The sequence below is a fragment of the Mustela nivalis genome (assembly GCF_964662115.1).
Source record: "Mustela nivalis genome assembly, chromosome: 17".
Taxonomy (NCBI): domain Eukaryota; kingdom Metazoa; phylum Chordata; class Mammalia; order Carnivora; family Mustelidae; genus Mustela; species Mustela nivalis.
In genome coordinates this window covers 37,467,586-37,485,431 of record NC_139036.1, presented here as the reverse complement: position 1 = coordinate 37,485,431, position 17,846 = coordinate 37,467,586, and the positions used below count along the sequence as shown (strand labels likewise).

The window sequence follows — 17,846 nt, the reverse complement described above, 5'->3', positions numbered from 1 at the left end:
CCATCCCTTCAGGACACCTGACACGGCAGCCCCCGGGGAGCAGATGTGTCACCCCTCCACGCTCAGGGCCCGGCGCTGCCTCCCGCCCCAGCCCAGCCTCCCAGCGGGGGCAAACAAAGGTCACTGGCACATCGTAAGTGTTTATTGAAATAAATGGAGTACCACCCTCCCTTCACATGCAGGTGGGTGCCCATAGAGCTCCTGATCATTTCAAAGGCCTGGGTGCCTTCCGCCCTCCCCACCAGCCCCTCCAGCAGACCCTGATGGTGCCAGTGCCCCCATAGCTCAGTTTCCTGTGTGGCTCCTCTCCCCATACAGATGGCAGAGAGAAGTAAAGGGCTGAGTCCCAGGGACCAGACCGTGGCCAGGGCAGGGATGGCCTTGGAGCCACGGCCCCAGAGCAGGAACGAGGAGAGCTGGCATGCACTGGGTCCTGTCCGCCACTCCGGGCAGGTGAAGGGGGAGGTGGACTTCTAACCAGAGGGCCTCCAGCCCCGCTGGTCACCGGCCAGTCCTTCAGGAGCTGCTGGCCAGTGCTGTACCTGAACGCTTCCTCCTCACAGGATAGATCCCAGCCCCACCCAGGGGCCTGGCCCAACCCCTCGTCATGGCCCAGAGAACCAGAGCCTGCACAGCGTGCCAGTTCTGGAACCCACTGAGACCCTGACAGGGACCAGAGCAGATGGGGGAAGGCTGATGAACCTTCCAGTAGATTCCAGGGGAACTCCTAGAGTTTGCCTCTCTACCTGGCTGGGGTGAGGGCTCACCTGTTCAACGTGACCTAAGCATTGGTTAGGGGTGTCCTCTGTCACACACACCCCCAGCTCCCAAGTTGGCTCTGTCCCCAGAGAGGGCTCAGCCGTTCTTTGAGGGAGCAATAGAAGTGGGCCCTGTGTCAGGGAGTAGGTAAAAAACCAGGCCTCGAGTGGGCCCCAGGAGGGGCAGACCTGCATGGATGTCATCTCACCACTGGGACCCATGGGACCAGGAAGGGGAAAGAGAAGGACATTTTCATTGTCCCTTCCTGCTCCCAAAGTCCTGGCCAAGATTGTGTGGGCTACCCATGCTGCTCTCTGTGCTCTCCCGCCGTGTGGAGGCTAGGAGTCTACCCTGAGTGCGGGCTGCCACAGCGCCTACCAGCCTCTCCTGGGAGCAGAAGAGAGCTCTCCCAGCACGCAGCCAGCTTGGAGTGCTGGAGAGGAGTGACTGTCCACTCGCTCCTGCTGAGAGGTTTCCTGCCTCTGATCCCTGGGACCTAGGCCTTATCTCAGAGCCTCTAGAAGGCAGACAGGCCAGCTGGCAGGCAGGTGTCCTAGCTTACGGCTGGCCAGCATGGCCATGGCCCGAGGGTAGATGATCAGACTGACCCATGTGCCTCAGGGTTCCCCGACTGTCAGCCCTGGCCTCTTGGTCCTCTGCCTAAAACCTGCCAGCTCCCTAGGAACTCTGTGCCAAACAAGTCCTTAAAACTGGATCTATTACTGGACCCTCTCCTGGGGTCTCCCTTTCTGGGGGATCTGGGTCCAGACAGTGACAGGGTAAGAGAGGGCGTGTACCCCCTGAGAGTGTGGGGCCCGGCCAGCCCAAGCTTGGCGCCCAGGCCCCGCCTCCCCGCTGAGGCCTGTGCCCACCGAGCCCGGCGGCCACCAGCGCCTGGGTGCCAGTGCCTGCCCCCCGCCCTCCCCTAGCTCTTCTTGGCCTCCTGCTCCCGGCGCCGGAGCTTCTCCCGCTGCCGTGCGGCCTTCTCCCGGGCCTTGCGCTCCTTCTCAGCGGCGGCTGCCAGCTCCTTTACCTTCCGCTTCACTAGCGTCCGGTCATGTGAGTTGCTGAGCCCCAGGCTCTGGGGAGGAATTCAAGGGTGAGGGAAAGAGCCCCAGAATCCCTCAGGCCCTAGCCAACTCCGACCCCCAGTTTGCGGTGCCCCAGGTGGGTGTACTCTGCCTGGAGCTCAGCAGGTCCTCCCAGAAGTGTGGCCTCTGCCTCCCAGACAGGCCCGTGGATCAGAAGCAGGGCAGGAATTCCAAAGGGGGGCGTTTTGGAAAGAGGATGATGGAGGGTGCCAGACCTTTTACCCCCTGCCCCCACCCCTGGCGATCCTCGGCTCCCATTCCTCCACTCGGGAGTTCAGTCTTGGTACCATCCTGCCCAGCCCCCAGAGGCCCACAGATGGGGAATGACTTGCCCAGTGTCACACTGCTAGTCAGTGGCCGAGGCCCCTCCCTACTGCAGAGACTCCCTGGGGGCCTCTCCTCACCACCTCTTGCCTAAGCAATGTAGCAGAGGGTGGGCAACACGCTAGAAACCTCTCAGCGCAGAGATCTGAGCCCACCTCCCACTCCCGGACCTCCCCTGACTACCAGCAGCCTCCAAGACTGAGAATCAGGCAAGGTGATCAGGCAGAGGCCTGGTTTCTTATGAAAGCAAGGGACTCCCAGAGTCAAGAGTCAGGTGATCTGACTCTTGACGGTCCTAGAGGTCAATGTTATCCTGGAGCCTTGAGCTGAGGCTTGAAGGTCAAACTGAAGGACGGGGCTCGAGTTTCATGTCCGACAGTGGACCCGTGCTAGACTGCAAAGATCAGGCCAAGGACCTTGCCCAGGTCAGAGGTCAGGGCAGTGGCCTTAGAGGCAATGAAAGATCAGGGTTTGGGGGGGGATCCCAATCCTGGAAGGTTGCCTTGGGCTCCAACTGGGTCACCGCTCTCCTCCCCTGACACACCTTCAGTTTGCTTCCATCCAGCTGCAGGAGCTGGGGCCCGTCCACCTGTCGCGCAGCAAACTCAGCGACATACTGCTCCAGGTTGAGGCTGTGCAGCCATTGGCCCACCTGCTGGCTGGTCCAGTGGTGGACCGTGGGGAGAGGTTCGTCCAGGAACTGGGGTAGAGACCAAGGATGGTGAGGGGGAAGACCTGGCCTGTGGCCTGCGCCTCAACACTCAGAGTCCAGGGCTTGCTTACCTCATCCGAAGACTGGGACAGTGTGTGGTAGGGGTAGGAGCACTTGGTCTCCTGCCGGGGACCACTGGGGATCTTGGGGCTGCTGCTAGGGGGCGTGGAGTCATCACTCAGGGTGGATTCCTAGAGAGGAAAGGTATGAGCTGCTGAGGAAACAGCTCACCCTCAAGCCCAAGGGAGTCCCCCAACCCACTGCTTGCATTTGGAAGGAGCTAAGTTGGGGGCTGGGCACCAGGAGTTGCGCAGTGCCTCCTAGTCTATGAAGTACTCATGGGAAGCATCAGGATGTAAGACTTCTAGGAGGTCGTGGGGCCAGAAATGAGGCAGAATAGTTAGCAGGAATGGCAGAAGCTGACTTCTTAGGGCTGAAGCCCTCATGTTTAGGGGAGCAGGCGGGCGAGGTGGTGCTGCCAGAGGATGCCGAGCCCTTGCCACTGTCTGTGAACCAGGAAAAGACCAGGTGTTGCTTCCTGCAGGCAGCTGACCAGGATTCCCCCAGGCTAGGTCGGGGGTCCTCCCTTTGTGCCTCCCCATCATAGCCCTTAGCACCCTGGCTTCTAGGTGCCTGGGTAGATCAGAAGCTCTATGAGGCCCTGGGCTGTCTGTTTACCCCGCTATCCCAGGGCCCAGCACGAGGGAAGGAAGAGGCAGAGGGAGTCTGTGCAGATAGGGAATCAGGAAGTCCCAAGTTAGATGGAACTCCTTCTCCCCTCAATTCCCAGCTTTCTGGTCTCCTCAGCCCCAGTAGCACCTAAGGAACAACCACAGAAAAGGCATGGAGCCCGCATCGAACCCACATGGCAAGTCCCTTCTCTCTGGGCATTCAGTCGTTCATCCGGGCAACTGGGATAAGCACGCCTGCGCTTTGTGAAAGGAAAGCCAAAGCAGCCCTTGGAGCCTTGTCTAGTGTAGAGCGCGGCATGAGCAGAAGCAGACACCTGTGGCTGCTTCTGTCCCTGACTTCTCCCTGCTTCCTGAGCTCTAGCTAGTTTGGGTCCCCTTCATCCTGATTTCCTGCAAGCCTCACCCCACCACACAGGTTGCCCGGTGACTGGGACGACTGGGATGACTGGGACGACTGGGAACTGGGATGGGACGTGGGGAGCCAGGCAGAAGAGCGCGAACGGGGGCGGCCTCAGGCTGGGTGGCTAAGGAGGGAAGCCTGGTGCTCAGTGGGTTGAATGTGGTGAATGACTCAGGGGAGGAACTACTCAGAATGTGAATGAGTGAAGAAAGCAATGAATGAACTCAGAGAATGGATGAACTAGTGAATCACAGAATGGCTCCATGGATAGACAAACTGGATGGACAAACAGATAGACAAACGGACCACAGGAATGCTTGGATCCCAGCCCCACCCCCTCACATCACCTGAGTCTGGGGCACATACTGGGGTCAGGGAAGCCATGGACTCACCTGAGAAGCTGACTTCTTAGGGCTGAAGCCCTCATGTTTAGGGGAGCAGGCGGGCGAGGTGGTGCTGCCAGAGGATGCCGAGCCCTTGCCACTGTCTGTGAACCAGGAAAAGGGCAGGAACGGGGAGCCCCCTGACCTGCTGGACCCCTCCACTGATTCCCTGTGGAGAGAGCACCAGCATGGGTGTGGGCACCGTGGGGTGGGTGCCCCCCCCTCCGGAACTATGAGCGGAAGCTTACCTGCTGCCCATGGACAAACGGTTGCTGCCCTTGTCCTTCCGGCTCTTGCTAGTGGATGCTCGGCGTAAGGTGACCCTGTGAGGGAGGGTCGGGGGGAGTGGGGCAGTGCTGCCCGCTGTGCTACCCTGCACCCCAAGGCTCCAAGCCTTTGCTTCTGGCCCCTCCTCCACTCACCCCAGGTCCAGGAACTTTCGGCGAGTCTTCTTATCCAGACCGATGGTGGGGCTGGCAGGCTCAGGTGGGCTGGCATCCCGGCTGTCATCTTTTGGGGAAGAGAGGGAAGAAAATAGCCCGTGGAGTGGCTTGCCTGCCTCCTTCAGCTGCCTCTTTTGACTTAGAAGCAGGCAAGTTGGCTCGGGTGCCCTTCACTAGCTGTGTGACTTTGGAGGAATCACTCTACCTCTCTGAGCTTCCTTCGTCCCAAATATGAGTCTAACACCTGACCCATGGAATAGGCTATTCCATGCCTATTTCATGAAATAGCTATGAAAGCCATAAGCAAACCATGAAAAAGGAGGGACCGCTACTATTCACTGTTCATTTATCCTGACTGACTTCTAACCCGCCTTCCAATCTTGGCTCACATGTCACTTCCTCAGAGAAGCCTTACAGGAGGCTCCCCACGAGGTCATTTCACCCCACTATGTGCTGCCCCCTCCCCCGCTGCAACCGTGCACTTATTACAACTTATAACTACATATTTAATTAAGGGATGGTTTGATCACTTCTCCCTTAAATTATAAGGAATTATTAGATTGTATCTCCCCCAAACTGCAAGCCTCTTGAGGGCAAAGAGTGCCTCTGCTTCCCTGTGTGTCCCAGTGCCCAACAGTGACATAGTAGGCGCTGGGTAAGTGATGGAGGAAGCCACAGTGTGTTGTCCCCCTACCCCCACCCCTTCCTCATCCCTCACTGCCCTGCCCAACTTGGTCCAACCCTCTGCTTGGCGGGGGTTAGGTGACGACCGGCGGGGCCGCTGCAGTCCCAGCACTCGCCAGAAGAGGGCGCCGCACCGGCTGCCACTCACCTTCGCTGTGGGGCTCTGCGCGCGGGTGGCGGCGCACGAAGCTGGGCGAGCTGTCGGAGGAGGGCGCGGAGCGCGGCGGCGAGCAGGAGGCGGCGGCCAGGCCCTCGTGCGAGGCGGCGTTGTGCAGGGGCCGGTAGCGTGTGAGCGGCGAGGGCGGAGGCTCGTCTTCGTCCAGGCTGCGCCGCAACCCCGGAGGCTCCAGGCAGAAAGAGCCCCCGGCCGGGGACCCTGGGCCCGAGTGCAGAGGTGAGCGCAGCCGGTGCAGGGGGCTCCCGCATCCGTCGGTCACCTGGGGGAAGGAGCGGCCATGGGGGTGGCTGGGCAGTGAGGAGTAGGAGCACGCGGTGGGCGGGGGGGGGGGGGGGGGGGGGTAATTTGGCTGGGGGGGGGGTGCTTCAGTCACGTAGGCTGGGGTCGAATCTCATTTCCCTCACACCCTAACTGTGTGAGTTTGTTACTGAACCTCGGAGCCTCAATTTCCCCACATGTAAGATGGGAATGATAATACCTTCCTTAAAAGTTTCAGGCGAGCCAGAATGAATGCGGGTAATCCCTGTTCGCCTTACTATGTCAGAAGTCTGGGGCTGTGGTTTCCCTGGAAAAGGGTTTGGAGGGATTTTCGGGGTGGGGGGGGGCAATGATTGGGTGGGTTGTCCCCACCTTGCCTCCTGGCCCATCAGAGCCTTCACCATCCTCTGCAGAACTGGCGCTGTCCCGAAGCCTGGAGCGGGAGGGCCGGTGTCTCCGGCCCTTGGCCAGTAGTTGGGCTCGGGCCTTGTGTAAACTGCTGTCCAGTCTGACGGTCTCTGGCACAGCCAAGTCCAGGTCTGTGAACCAGGTGAAGGGGACAGAGACCAGACATGTGAGGACAGCAAGCCCAGAGGCCCCCCCGCCCTCAGGCCTCTAGCACTCACACCCCCAGACATTCCACAAAGGTTTGTGCGCCCAGCACAGGGAGTACCAACGAGAGGCAGAGTGGGGTCCCTCACAGTCTCAGAGAAAGCCAGACACGTCAGCACAGAAATATAGCAGTGTGGTGGGACCTCTCACAGGCACAGAGGAGGACAGGACATTCCTTTTTGGATGGGTCAGGGGAGGGAGCACCAAAGCCAGTCTAAGGTTGGGTGGCAGTTTGCAAGAGAGGAGGCTGGTGAGCGAGTGTGCAATGCTGGGCAGTAGGGTAGTGCAGGGGTTGGGGGGGGCGCTCCTTCCAGAGCCCCTGGAGGGTAGGTTTGTGGAGAGAAGGGCTGGGGATGAGATCAGATCAATGATGGTAATAACAGCTACCACTTAAGAAGAGCCTACTGTGTGCCAGAATGTTCATACATCACCTCATCTGCTCAGGGAGCTAGGGACCGCGGTTACCTACAATTTACAGCTGAGCCAACTAAGGCTCAGAGAGGTTCAGTCTCTCGCCTGCAGCCAGCAGCTAGCAGTGGTCTGGGCTCTGAGCCTGACTGGCCATGCTGGAACCCTGGCCCGCTGTACCATACCCAGATCTGCACTCAGACCCAGCCCTGATGAATGAAAGAAAGCACAGTAGTGGCATCAAGGAAAACCCAGTCCCCACACGGCCAGCCTGCCTCTCCCATCCTGGGGTCAGTGTTGCGGGGCTGGGTCCCGGATGAAGACAAGGAAGAGTAGGCAAAGCCAACAGACCGTGCGTAAACCTGACTGCTCCTAGTTTCTCTTTCTACTTGCTCCCCCTGGGGAATGAAGCCTTCGCTCTGCAGTGTCCCCAAGCTTGGGGTCTCCAGGCAGAAGAGTTTCTTTCCAAATCCAGCATAGGTTAAGACCTTTCTTCCCCATTCCCCTGCCCCACAATCTCAGGGTTCTGCCATCCCATCACTCATACTGACCCAGCTTTGCCTGCTCCTCTTTCTTTTGTCTGCAGATACCCCCTAAGCCACCCCAGTTGCTGGCCTGGTTTCACTATCACCTACTGGTTCAGTCCTGAGCCCCCCTGAATTCCAAGCTTGGGCACCTCAGCACCCACCAGGGAACTTGCCGGGTCAAACACACCCGAGTCCTCAAATAATCCATCAGCATGAACCCACCACCTTGCTTCAGACTGGCTCCATGAAAGGCCCATCCACCCGATGCAAACGGCCCCGAGCTACGCTTTGCCCTCAGCCCCAGCTCCAGCCAGGAGTTCCCCAGGCCGGCTGCCTCCCGGCCCCCTCCCCTTGGATGTGCCACGGGCAGCTTCAGTGTCTGTGTCCGGCTATGACTGGCAGCTCCATCTCCCCGATGGCTCAGGCCAAGTGCTGGAGTCGCCCTGGACTCTCTTTCCCTCCCACTCTCCAAACTCATCTAGCCACAATTCCTGTTATCTCTCCTTTCGAAATACATCTAGACATACTGAAATATTTATGGCGAAATGGTATGATGTTTTGGATTAGATTCAAATTAATCCAGGGCAGTGGCAGCGGGTAGGGGTGGAAGGCCGGCCATGACCCGATGAGCCTTGAGTGACAGTCCCAGAACGCACGACAGGATGCATTTGGCTCCTCTCTGTACTTCTCACTTCCCGCAATCAAACTGCCGTTTCCCTGTGTCTGTGTGCGCACACATGCACACGTGCGCACGGAGAGGAAGAGGAGAGAGAGCAGGGAAAGAAGGGAGAAGAGGAGAGGAAGGGAAGGGAGAGAAGGGGGGTAGGAGGAGAAATCAGGGCAAGAGAGAGGAGAGGGGGACACACAGCCTCCCTGGTCTAGATCACTCTCACCCCCTGCCTCAGTTATTACAGAAGCCTCCCGGCTGGTCTCCCCTTTGGCTCCCTTTCCCACATACAGTCTATTTTCAACACCACAGCAAGCAGAGTGATCCTGATAAAACATGTCAGCCCTTGTCACTACTGTGCTCAGAACCCCCCGGGGACTTCCATCTTGCAGAGTAACTGCCAAGTTCTCCCAGGGGCCTTCCGGATTCAGTCTGTGCTCCTCTTACCGCTCTGAGCTTCTAGTTCTCTCCCTCTTGCTCCCTCTACTCTGGCCATCCTAGCCTCCTGGGTCTTCTTCACATAAGCCTCACTGTACCTCAGGGCCTTTGCACTTCCTCTTCCCTTTTCCTGCAAGGCTCTTCCCACAGATTTCTACAGGGTTCTGTCCTTTGCCTCCTTCAGGCCTTTGCTTAAATGCTTTCTCTCACTGACGACTTTACTGACCACTCATTGTACAATTCCCCCCAGATCCCCAACCTGGTTTTTCCCTGCATCATGTGTCATCCTTGGTGTGCTGTCTATTTTACTGACTTAGTTCATTGTCTCTCTGCTTGTTAGAATGTCAGCTCTGTGAAGGCAGACATTCCTGTATTTTGTTCATGGCTCTCATCCAGAATTGGTGTCTGGCATGTAGTAGGCGCTTAGAAAATGGGATTTTAATGAAGAAAAAAAGGGGGGGGGGGTGCGCCTGGGTGGCTCAGTGGGTTGGAGCCTCTGCTTTTGGCTCGGGTCGTGGTCCCAGGGTCCTGGGAGCGTCGGGCTCTCTGCTCGGCGGGGAGCCTGCTTCCTCCTCTCTCTGCCTGCCTCTCTGCCTACTTGTGATCCCTGTCTGTCAAGTGAATAAATAAAATCTTAAAAAACAAAACAAAACAAAACCACATAGTTCTGTTGATTTGCCTTCCTCACAGCCCTGGAACCTGGCCTCTCCTCTCCCTGAAGACTGAACTGCCTTACTCAGGTCTTCACCGGACCCTTCCCCAAGCCTGGCCTCAGCCTCCAGGCATTCTGCTCTCCCTGCCTCGGGCCTCCAGTCAGCCTCCCTCCCCACTTCCCACAGGCTAGAGGAAACTTTCTAAAGCACTTTTCTGACTGGTCCTATAACTGCTTGCTTTTGAAACCCAGGGTAAGACTGAGGAGTGGTGAGGGGGTCCTAAAGTCAATAACATAAAGTCCATGCCCCTCAGCCCCCAGTTGGGCCCTGGTGGGGAGGGGGGTTCCAGCTCACCCCTTCCGTGTTCCCCACGTTTCCAGAGGAGGAGCCGGCTGGCAGGGGCTGAATCCTGTTCTGCCATTTGCTGCCTGGAGGACTCTGGGCAAGTTCCTTTCATTTAGGGATTGGCTTCCTCATCAGTAAAATGGGGCCATAAGAGGAGTATCTCCGTTCCAGGGTTGTGTGAGTGTCAAATAAGATGACCCAGGTAAAGTGCTTCGACAGAATGCCTGTTGCTGTGCGCCCAGCCAGAACGAGCTGAGAGCGGTGCTAACCTGCTGATCCCACCGGGCTCCTTGTCGCCACCTTCCTTTCCTGCCTCTGACCTTGTGCTCCTGCAGCGCGCTAGGTGCCAGGTCCCCCCACCCCTTCCTTGTCTGTCCCCTCAAAGACCCCCAGTTCCGAGGGACAGCTTCACCTCTGCAGGCCTGGCAAGAGGATCTGATCAGAGGCGACCATCCCGTTCGCCCATCTGCACAATGCAGAGGGGCGAGCTGGGGACCCAGAGAGCCTGGGGTCAGGCCTGGGGGAGAGCAGGGGCTCAGTCAGTGTTGAGGAAGCCAAGTTACACTTCCGGGGCCAGTGCACAGCACTGCAGAGATGGCCTCAAGGCACAGGGAAGCGCTGATGTCACATCCCTATCCAGTGCTCCTCTGCAGGGCACTCCTCCCCAGGACACACCCTTCATCCAGGAACTCAGGCCCTGTGAGGGCAGTGACTATCTCCCTGGGGTCTCCCACACACAGAGCCTCGGTACACGGTGGGGTCCCCGGAGTATTTGTGGCGGGGAAGAAAGAGACAGGCAGGGGCTGGGGGCTCTGTCTTAGACGAGGCAGCCTGGCTGAGGTCTGGGAGACAGGAAAGAGCCAAGGCTCTAGGAAGAACAAGGAGCTTTCTAAGGAGAAGGGATGGTGTGGGCCAGTGGAGCCTGCAAGGAGAGGGGACTGGCCTGGCCGCAAGGGAGGGTGGGCCCCCGCAGGGCCTGCTGCAGGTGTCCAGGGGCGGCAGTGGGGGCTTGGCGAGAGGAGAGGTCCTGTCAAAGGACTGCTGCTTGGGACCCCAGCCTTGACACAACTCCTCCGGCTCCTTCCAGGCCCCTGGTTTGCTCCTGGCCTTTCCAGGCCCTGGGGCTGAGCTGAGGGAGGGAGCCTTCTGTCCCCTGTTCCCTAGTGACACGGCAGCTCCAAGCACTGTCTGCAAGCAGCAAGGACTGAGGACAGAACAGAATAATAAAGGCTAATACTGACTGAGCTCTTGCTGTGCTAGGCACTGGTTCTAAGAGCTTCACAATTACTAGCTCATTTAAACTCCCCATAACCCTAGGAGGAAGAGACTCCAGGAATCCCCAGGGCAGCCTTAATCTGCCCCAGGGAAAGGAGGAGCCAGGGTTCCAGGCAGGCTGACTCCAGAGGTTCAGTGTGTAAGGACCAAGCCTGCTACACCTCTTTTGAGGCAGAGATGGGAGCAGCTCGTGAGTCCAACCCCTCATTTTACAGGTGGGGAAACTGAGGCTCAGAGAGGCAAGGTTTGGCCAGAGGTACAGAGGGAGTTAAGAAAGCATCCAGGCCTCCTGGCTCCCTGTTCTTCCTACTCTGGGAGGTGGGGCAGGGAGCTGCCCACCATCCTCTCCACGGAGCCCAGACTCCCAGGACTGGGGAAAGGGGCCCTTTTCCTGACTCTGGGCCACATCTGGACTGCAGGCGGCTCATCTTGGAGGGTCTAGGGAGCAAAGGGACCCCTAGGGGGCTGAGGCATTTCTGAGGCAAGGTGGGGGCCTGCCTCACCTCTGCTCCCCTACTCTACCTGCCTGCCTGGCCTTCCTCCAACTCAGGGTGGGTCTGTCTCTCTTGGTCTTTCTCTTCCCAGCCCTGGGCAGTGGGGAGTCATGAATATTTAATTGCCTTGCCCGTCAGGAAGCAGGCCAGGCAGCCAGCTACCTCAGCAGGTCCTGGAGAAGGAAAACAGGAAGAGTTGGGGCTGGGGGTGGGAATGAAGGCCCAGAAGCCTAGGAGAGGGGGAGCTCGCTTCTGTTGGGCCAGGCCTGGTGCAGATGGTGAGACGCTAGAGTCTGAGGCCCAGAGCTGGCTGGAGGCTAGAGGAGTCCAGGGCCCCAGGAAGGCCAGGGAAAACAGTGTTCCTGGGAGCTGGGAGGCATGTGGCCACACAGGGGAGAAGGTGGTGAACTGGAGAGGGGGAGGAGGAGAGGGGAGGGAAGGGAGAGATGAGAAGCTAGGGAGCCCCTTGAGGCTGTGCACACCAACATGAGTCCCAAGGGGTATACACATGCTATAGGCATCGGGCAAGGGCTTCTGTCTCAACCTCTCCCTCCACGTTCCTCGTGGTCCTCCAAGTTCCTTATTCCCTGACTCCTCCGCCAAATCCAGCTGGGAACCAGCCTTTCCACCCCTGTGCATGCTGGGAACCAGCCTTTCTGCCCCAGTGCATGCTGGGAACTCTGCCCTGCCCAGGCTTTGCCACCCCCCAACGGAAAGATGGCAGGGGGTAAACTATGGAGCAGGCAGGTGTGTTGTGTGCACACCAGCCCCCCATGTGTCTAGAGCGGGCTGGCCTGGGGGCACTGCGACTCTGTTCTGAGCATTTGATTTCCATACATATCCTGTAGGCCAAGGGCCGTTACCATGCGATATGGCTGTAATGACTGTCACTTGGGCTGGGATAGAGGTGTACAGCCACCCAGTCTGGACTTCTAGTCCCAGCTCTGCCACTAACCTGCCACATGATCTTTAATGCAAGCCACTTGGGTACTCTATGCTCTAGGCTCCTCGTCTGTACAATGGGCACGCCTCTTGGCCTTATTGCGGGGCATAAGCAACATTGTGAGTTGGGGGTTTGGCTTAGCACCTGGCATGAGGCAGCACTTCATAAATGGAGACCCTTAATCGTCACGGTTGTCCTTAGCATAGAGTGTCATGGCAGAGACTCAGGCGGCCAGGCCACAATACACACACACAAAGGCTCAAAGACACACACTGACGTCCCAGAGGGAATCCCCCCAGTGGCAGTGGCCTTGGCTAGAGTTAGAGCAAACAGAACTTACCAAAAACCTCATCCGCAGGTTCTCGTAGCTTTGAAGAAGCCATGACTCGAGAGAGCTGAGGGAAGAGAGAAAGAGAGATGATGGATAAGAGGTCCAGGTTGGTGGAGGGCGACAAGGGGGCTGCCCCTGGCTGCCTATTCCTGGCCTTCTGGCCTCTCACCTTCCCCTAGAACTCCTGCTCCAGCCCCTTGGAGAAGAAGTCATCGGAACCACAGCCAGGAGGATGGGAGTTGGGGCAGAGGGAGACATGGCAGAGTAGGGGCAGAAGCAAATTCAGAGTCTAGACCCGAGCTGAGTCCTGTGGTTTTGGTCCAGGCTGATTTACTGTGTGCATTCACATGGCTCACTGAACCTTCCCTCCCCCACAATGTCTTGGGTCTTTCCATCATCAGCATTCCTTCAAATCGTTTGATCATCATAAACTGTCCAACAGCAAACCTGGGAGAGATCTTGGGAGATGATTAAATGCAATCCTCTCATTTTCCAAATAAAGAAACAGAAGGAAGAATGACTGGCTTAAGGTCACATAACAAGGCGATGGCAAGCTCAGAAGCAGAATCCAGGTCCTTGCATCCATCTGCCCACCCACCTACTCAGCCATCCATTTGTCCGTCCATCCATCCATCCACCCTCCCATCTCTGCATCCATCAGCTCATACCAGCACCCCCCCCCATCCATCATGCCGTCCGTCACCCAGTCCTGCCTGCTCCCCACCCCCATCACTGGTGTGCTCACCACCTGCCTTTGCACAAGAGCTGTTTGGGAACCTGGCACCATCAGCAGGGCCCCTGTGCTTGACAGACTCGCAGTTCTCCCCGTTCCAGACAGACTCACAGATGCAGAAGGGTATGAGGAGTACTCACAGCCCCACAGTGGACAAATCTTTGTGCTGCAAGTATGTTCTGGCAGGAAGTGAGATGGCTTGGGACTTGCTTTTTCGGGGGGAAGCAAGAAGGGAGGCAGGTGGGGAAGCGGGATGGACGCAGCTGAAACAATCTGGGCAGGCTTCCCAGCAGAGGCAGGATGGCAGCAGCCCTAAACCAAGGCCTGGGTGTGAGAGGGGAAGGGGAATACCAAGCAAGGGGGGACAAGGGGACGGGGGTTGGGGGTGGGGGAAGCTCAGGGGCAGGGGCACGCTGCAGGGCCGGGACATGATTTCCAGTCACTGCTGACACGCAGGCGCCCGTGAGCAGGGCAGGGCGCTGGGCTAGACATGCAATTGACAGGCATGGGAAGGCTAGGCCTCGTGCTTGCTGGGGTCTTTTCCAACATTTCTCTCCTGATATTACATACAAACCATCTCACGGGGAGCCGTGTGGGCTTGAGATTCTTAGTGTGCCCGCTTTACAGATGGGAAAACTGAGGTGCAAGAGAGAAGAGGCGGAATTCAAACTCCACCTGTCTCCTGCCCTCCAGTCTTATCCTGGGGGATGGTCTGCAATTTTGGAGGGGTACACATGAGAAGAGGACCCTGCAGGGAGAAGGGAGAAAGGGAGAGGAAGGGGAGCTGGCCATCCCGTCTAGTACTGGGGAAAGCTTCCAAACTATTTCCACCCCAAGCTCTGTGGATGATGCTTGGGGCTGAAAGCAGGAAATGAGGTGTGAGAAAGGGCCAGGGGACAGGGGTCCTCCAAGAACTCTCTTGCCATTCTTGAACTCTGGGTGCTAGTAGCAAAGAAATTCTAGAACCTTTCTTCCTGCCTGAAGGGCCCTCTTGGAAAGAGGTTGCCCCTAAGAATGAGCAAAATTGCCTCGTTCAATCACAAAGCCTCAGCTGACCAGGACCCGCTGCCCCCTCCTCCAGAAAGCTAGACAGCCCACCTTCTTCCCATTTGTCCACACAATTTCTAAATTCACCCTTTCCCAGCCACTGGAAAATAGGGGTTTTTCATACTTCACGGATTCCCTAATATGGGTCAGATCTCCTCTGCATCAGATGAGAGCTCCCTGGGGAGAAGGGAGGGTATTCCCATCAGATTAGGGACCCTCTCGAGATAAGAACTGCCTCTCCCATCAGAAGGAGGTTCTCTGAGGCCAGTAGTGGTGCCTCCTCTCTTACATTAGCAGAGAATGGAGATCCCATGAGTTCTTTATTCAAAGTCCCAATCCAGGGTGAAGACCCCCTTGTGGACAGAGTCTGTCGGGTATCCTCTGGGGGTAGGCTGGGCCTTCCAGCCCACACCTGTGTCTAATCCATCCTGATTCAGCACAAATGGCTTTCTTTCCCTCCGTCAGCTCCCTGGGGTGTGTTTGGGGGATCCATCCTACACTGTTCCATGGGGAACCCTGGGAAGCAGGCCATCCAAGAGGTCACCAGGCCCCTCTCACCAAATGGAGCTTTAGAGAAGCCCCCCTCCACCTTCATCCTCCTACACACACACACACACACACACACACACGTACACGTTTAACCAGGAACTGCCGTGAGGTGGAAATGAACCTGTCCCTCAGGACACAGTCTGGGCACCAGGGCTACCAGGCCACTCTCTTTTCCAAAAGCTTCCAGTTCCCAGAGGAATAGCACCTGTGACCTTTGACTCTTCTCTGGGAGCACAGGAGGCTTCCTGAGAGCCAGGGAAGGAGAAAGAGAAAAGGATGCACAAGCCCCAGAGGGGAGTGGGAACTAGGAACAGAGACAGACAGGTTGGTGGAGACTGTCCACCGAGCTGCAGAGAGAGCCAAGAAAGGGCAGGAAAGAGATGTGTTGGGCGGAGGAAGCAGTGCTGGAGGCCGGGGTCCCTTGGCCCGGTTCGGACTGAGGCTCCAGGGAGGGCTTTGAGGAGAGAGCCAAGGGGCGATTGTAGGGAGAGGCACGGGCCCCAGTGGGGCAGGGAAGAGGAAGGGGGCCTTGGAAGAGGAGAAAGAGACCGAGACAGAAGTGCAACTGGGAAAGACCGGGAAGGAAAGGCCGGGAGGGGAGGCTGGGGGTAGGGGGGGAGTAGGAGCTGAAGAAAGCGGAGCCCCCTCCCTTAGGCCTGAGATGCGGCGACGGGCGAGTGGGACAGCGCTCCCGGCACCCCGGAGGCCGGGGCACCTACCGCACTCCCAGTTGGGGCCGGGCGGCTAGTTTCTCTCCGGTCCAGCCGTCCAACTCCGCGCCGGGCAAGAAGGAGTTAAGCCCTCTCCCCCTCCCCCCACACCAGTTTTTTAAAATTAATTTCTCCGGGAGGGAGAGGATTAGGGACACAAATCCTATCTCCGCCCCCTCCCCCGACTGCCCAGCACCCCAGCTCCGCGCAGCCCCCCAGGGATGGGGAAGAAAGGCCCTATCCGATCCCACTCAGGGTCCCACCGCGAGCCCCGGTGACCCCGGCTCTGCTTTCCCGTCCACGTCGGGGTCCTCACCTCCAGCATCAATCATCTTCAGCGTCCTGCGCCGCGGGAGCCCCTCAGGCCCATGGTGCTCGGGGCGCGGGCCAGGCGGGGAGGGGCGGGGGGCCGTCACCCCGGCCGCGGGGGGCTGCGGGCTGGCTCGAGCCGCTCCATCCCGGGAGAGGGGCGGGCGCGGGAGCGGGCGCCGAGGGTCCGGAAGCCGGAACGGATGAGGGGAGCGAGAGAGGAGGAGAGGGTTTGCGGGGAGCGGGAGGCGCGGGCGGGGCTGGACCAGAGCCCTGACGGGAGGATGCTCCGTGCGCGCGCGCGTGTACGCGTGTGTGCGCGCGTGTGTGTGCGCGTGTTTGTGTGTGTGCGTGTGAGCGAGGGAGGGGGGAGGGAGAGAGGGAGGGAACCACCTCCCCGACCCGCCCCCCGCCGGACGCAGGCCCCCCGCCGGGCAGGCCCACACGCGTCGCGTCGCGTCGCGTCCGCTGGGGTCCGCTGGGGTCTCCCGGGAAGGGGCGGTGCGGGGGGCGCGTGGCAGGGAGGCCGGCGCGGGGAGACAAAGAGCGGGAGGGAGGGAGGGAGAGGGGGCGGAGGCGGCAGCAGGGGAGGGAGGAGGCGGCCCCGAGCGGCGGCGGGGCGAGGGGATTCCGAGTTGCCGCTACTACTCCGACCGCGGAAGTCCGGGGGGTGGGGGGGGAGGGGTAGCAGCCCCGCCTCCGGACCCACGGGGCTTCCGCCTCTTCTGCGAGGTCTGTGCGGGCTCCCGATTCATCCAATCTTTGGACGTCCATCGAGCAGTCGTGTGCGCCAAGGCCTGAGGCCATCGCGGGAAACAGGACCACCCGGGCCCAGGAGTGGGGCTCCTCGGGAGGGGAGGCACAGACCAGTGGGGAGACCGTCACAGGCCTGGGTGCCCTGAGCCCCAGTTCCCAGAGGACACTTCGGCGACACAGCGCACCGGAGGACGCCGGCGCGTCCTGGGGGTGGGTGAGGGTGGAAGTGGAGGTGCTGTTGGCTACCAGGCAGGCCAGGACTGGGTAGAAGTGTTAGTGGGGCTGGGCGGTGAAGGGCAAGGTAGGAAGAGGAGTGAGGTGGCAAAGGTGCGGGGGTGGAGGGAATGCTTGCCATTTATCCTGGGAGCCATAGGGTAAAGTAACAGAGGAGTGAGGGGGCTCAGATTTATTTGCCTTTTAGGGAGAACTCTTTGGTTCCTCTGTGGAGAGTGGATTGGAGAGGGCAGCCCCAGGCAGGAAGAGCCTTGGTGAGGCCGATGAGAGATGAGGGCAGTAGGCGTGAAGATTGCAGATCAAGCTGAGCACTCTTCAGGATACAGAGTGGAAGAAATTGATCAGATTTGGGGACCACCGGCCACCGAGGGAGGAGGACTTGGCTTGAGGCTGGAGTCCTGGAGGGAGGGCGGGCAGGGATGAGATCACACTTGGAGTGGTGAGCTGGAGGTGGTGGCAGGCCAACCCTGGGGAGATAGTGTAATAATCAACAAGCTGCCCTACAGCGCTGGAATCGCCCTAAGCACTTTTCCCTGATTGTCGATGTCACTCTCACAATAAACCTAGTTGTTTCTATCACCCCCGTTCGAAGAGGGGGTTAAACTTTGAAGAATAAAGGCGATCTGTCCAAGAGCAAATGGTGAGGTTGGACAGAGGGGTCCAGAGCTCAGCGGGGTGGTAAAGCCTGTAGGGACAGTCCCCTAAGGACCCGCTGGACTCTGTAGTCACAGATCTCCGAGGGGCTGTGGGAGGTGATGTTTTGAGCCAGGATGGTCTTGGGACTGTGGGTGAAGACGGAATTATTAAGCTTTGAGGGCTGAAGGTAGCCTAGGATACCTGTGGGAGTTTGGGGGTCTCTGTGTGTCTTCAGAATTTGCTGGCAGCCGTGGA

General features: G+C 58.7%; 1 protein-coding gene across 2 annotated transcripts; it reads right to left on the bottom strand.

Moving 5' to 3' along the window:
* Positions 1-120: 120 nt before the first annotated feature.
* Positions 121-16,630, bottom strand: SAMD14 (sterile alpha motif domain containing 14). Of its 2 annotated transcripts, none has more exons than XM_082704690.1 (10): positions 15,973-16,630; positions 12,627-12,681; positions 6,297-6,463; positions 5,637-5,925; positions 4,784-4,871; positions 4,610-4,684; positions 4,371-4,530; positions 2,958-3,077; positions 2,719-2,874; positions 121-1,840 (listed from the first exon to the last, which is right to left on the bottom strand). In XM_082704690.1, the coding sequence occupies exons 1-10, from the start codon at positions 15,979-15,981 to the stop codon at positions 1,685-1,687; spliced, it is 1,275 nt and encodes a 424-aa protein (XP_082560816.1). In that variant the 5' UTR covers positions 15,982-16,630; the 3' UTR covers positions 121-1,684. The 2 variants fall into 2 exon arrangements, with proteins under 2 accessions (XP_082560816.1, XP_082560817.1); XM_082704691.1 differs by lacking the exon at positions 15,973-16,630 and adding an exon at positions 12,787-13,075.
* Between the last annotated feature and the right edge of the window lie 1,216 nt (positions 16,631-17,846).

Coding starts and splice junctions, on each gene's coding strand:
- SAMD14 (XM_082704690.1), bottom strand. Junction 6,464..12,626: donor ACCTGCGGATGAGGTTTTTG/GTAAGTTCTGTT, acceptor CCTGGTTCACAG/ACCTGGACTTGGCTGTGCCA. Junction 3,078..4,370: donor CTAAGAAGTCAGCTTCTCAG/GTGAGTCCATGG, acceptor TTTCCTCTCTAG/GAATCCACCCTGAGTGATGA.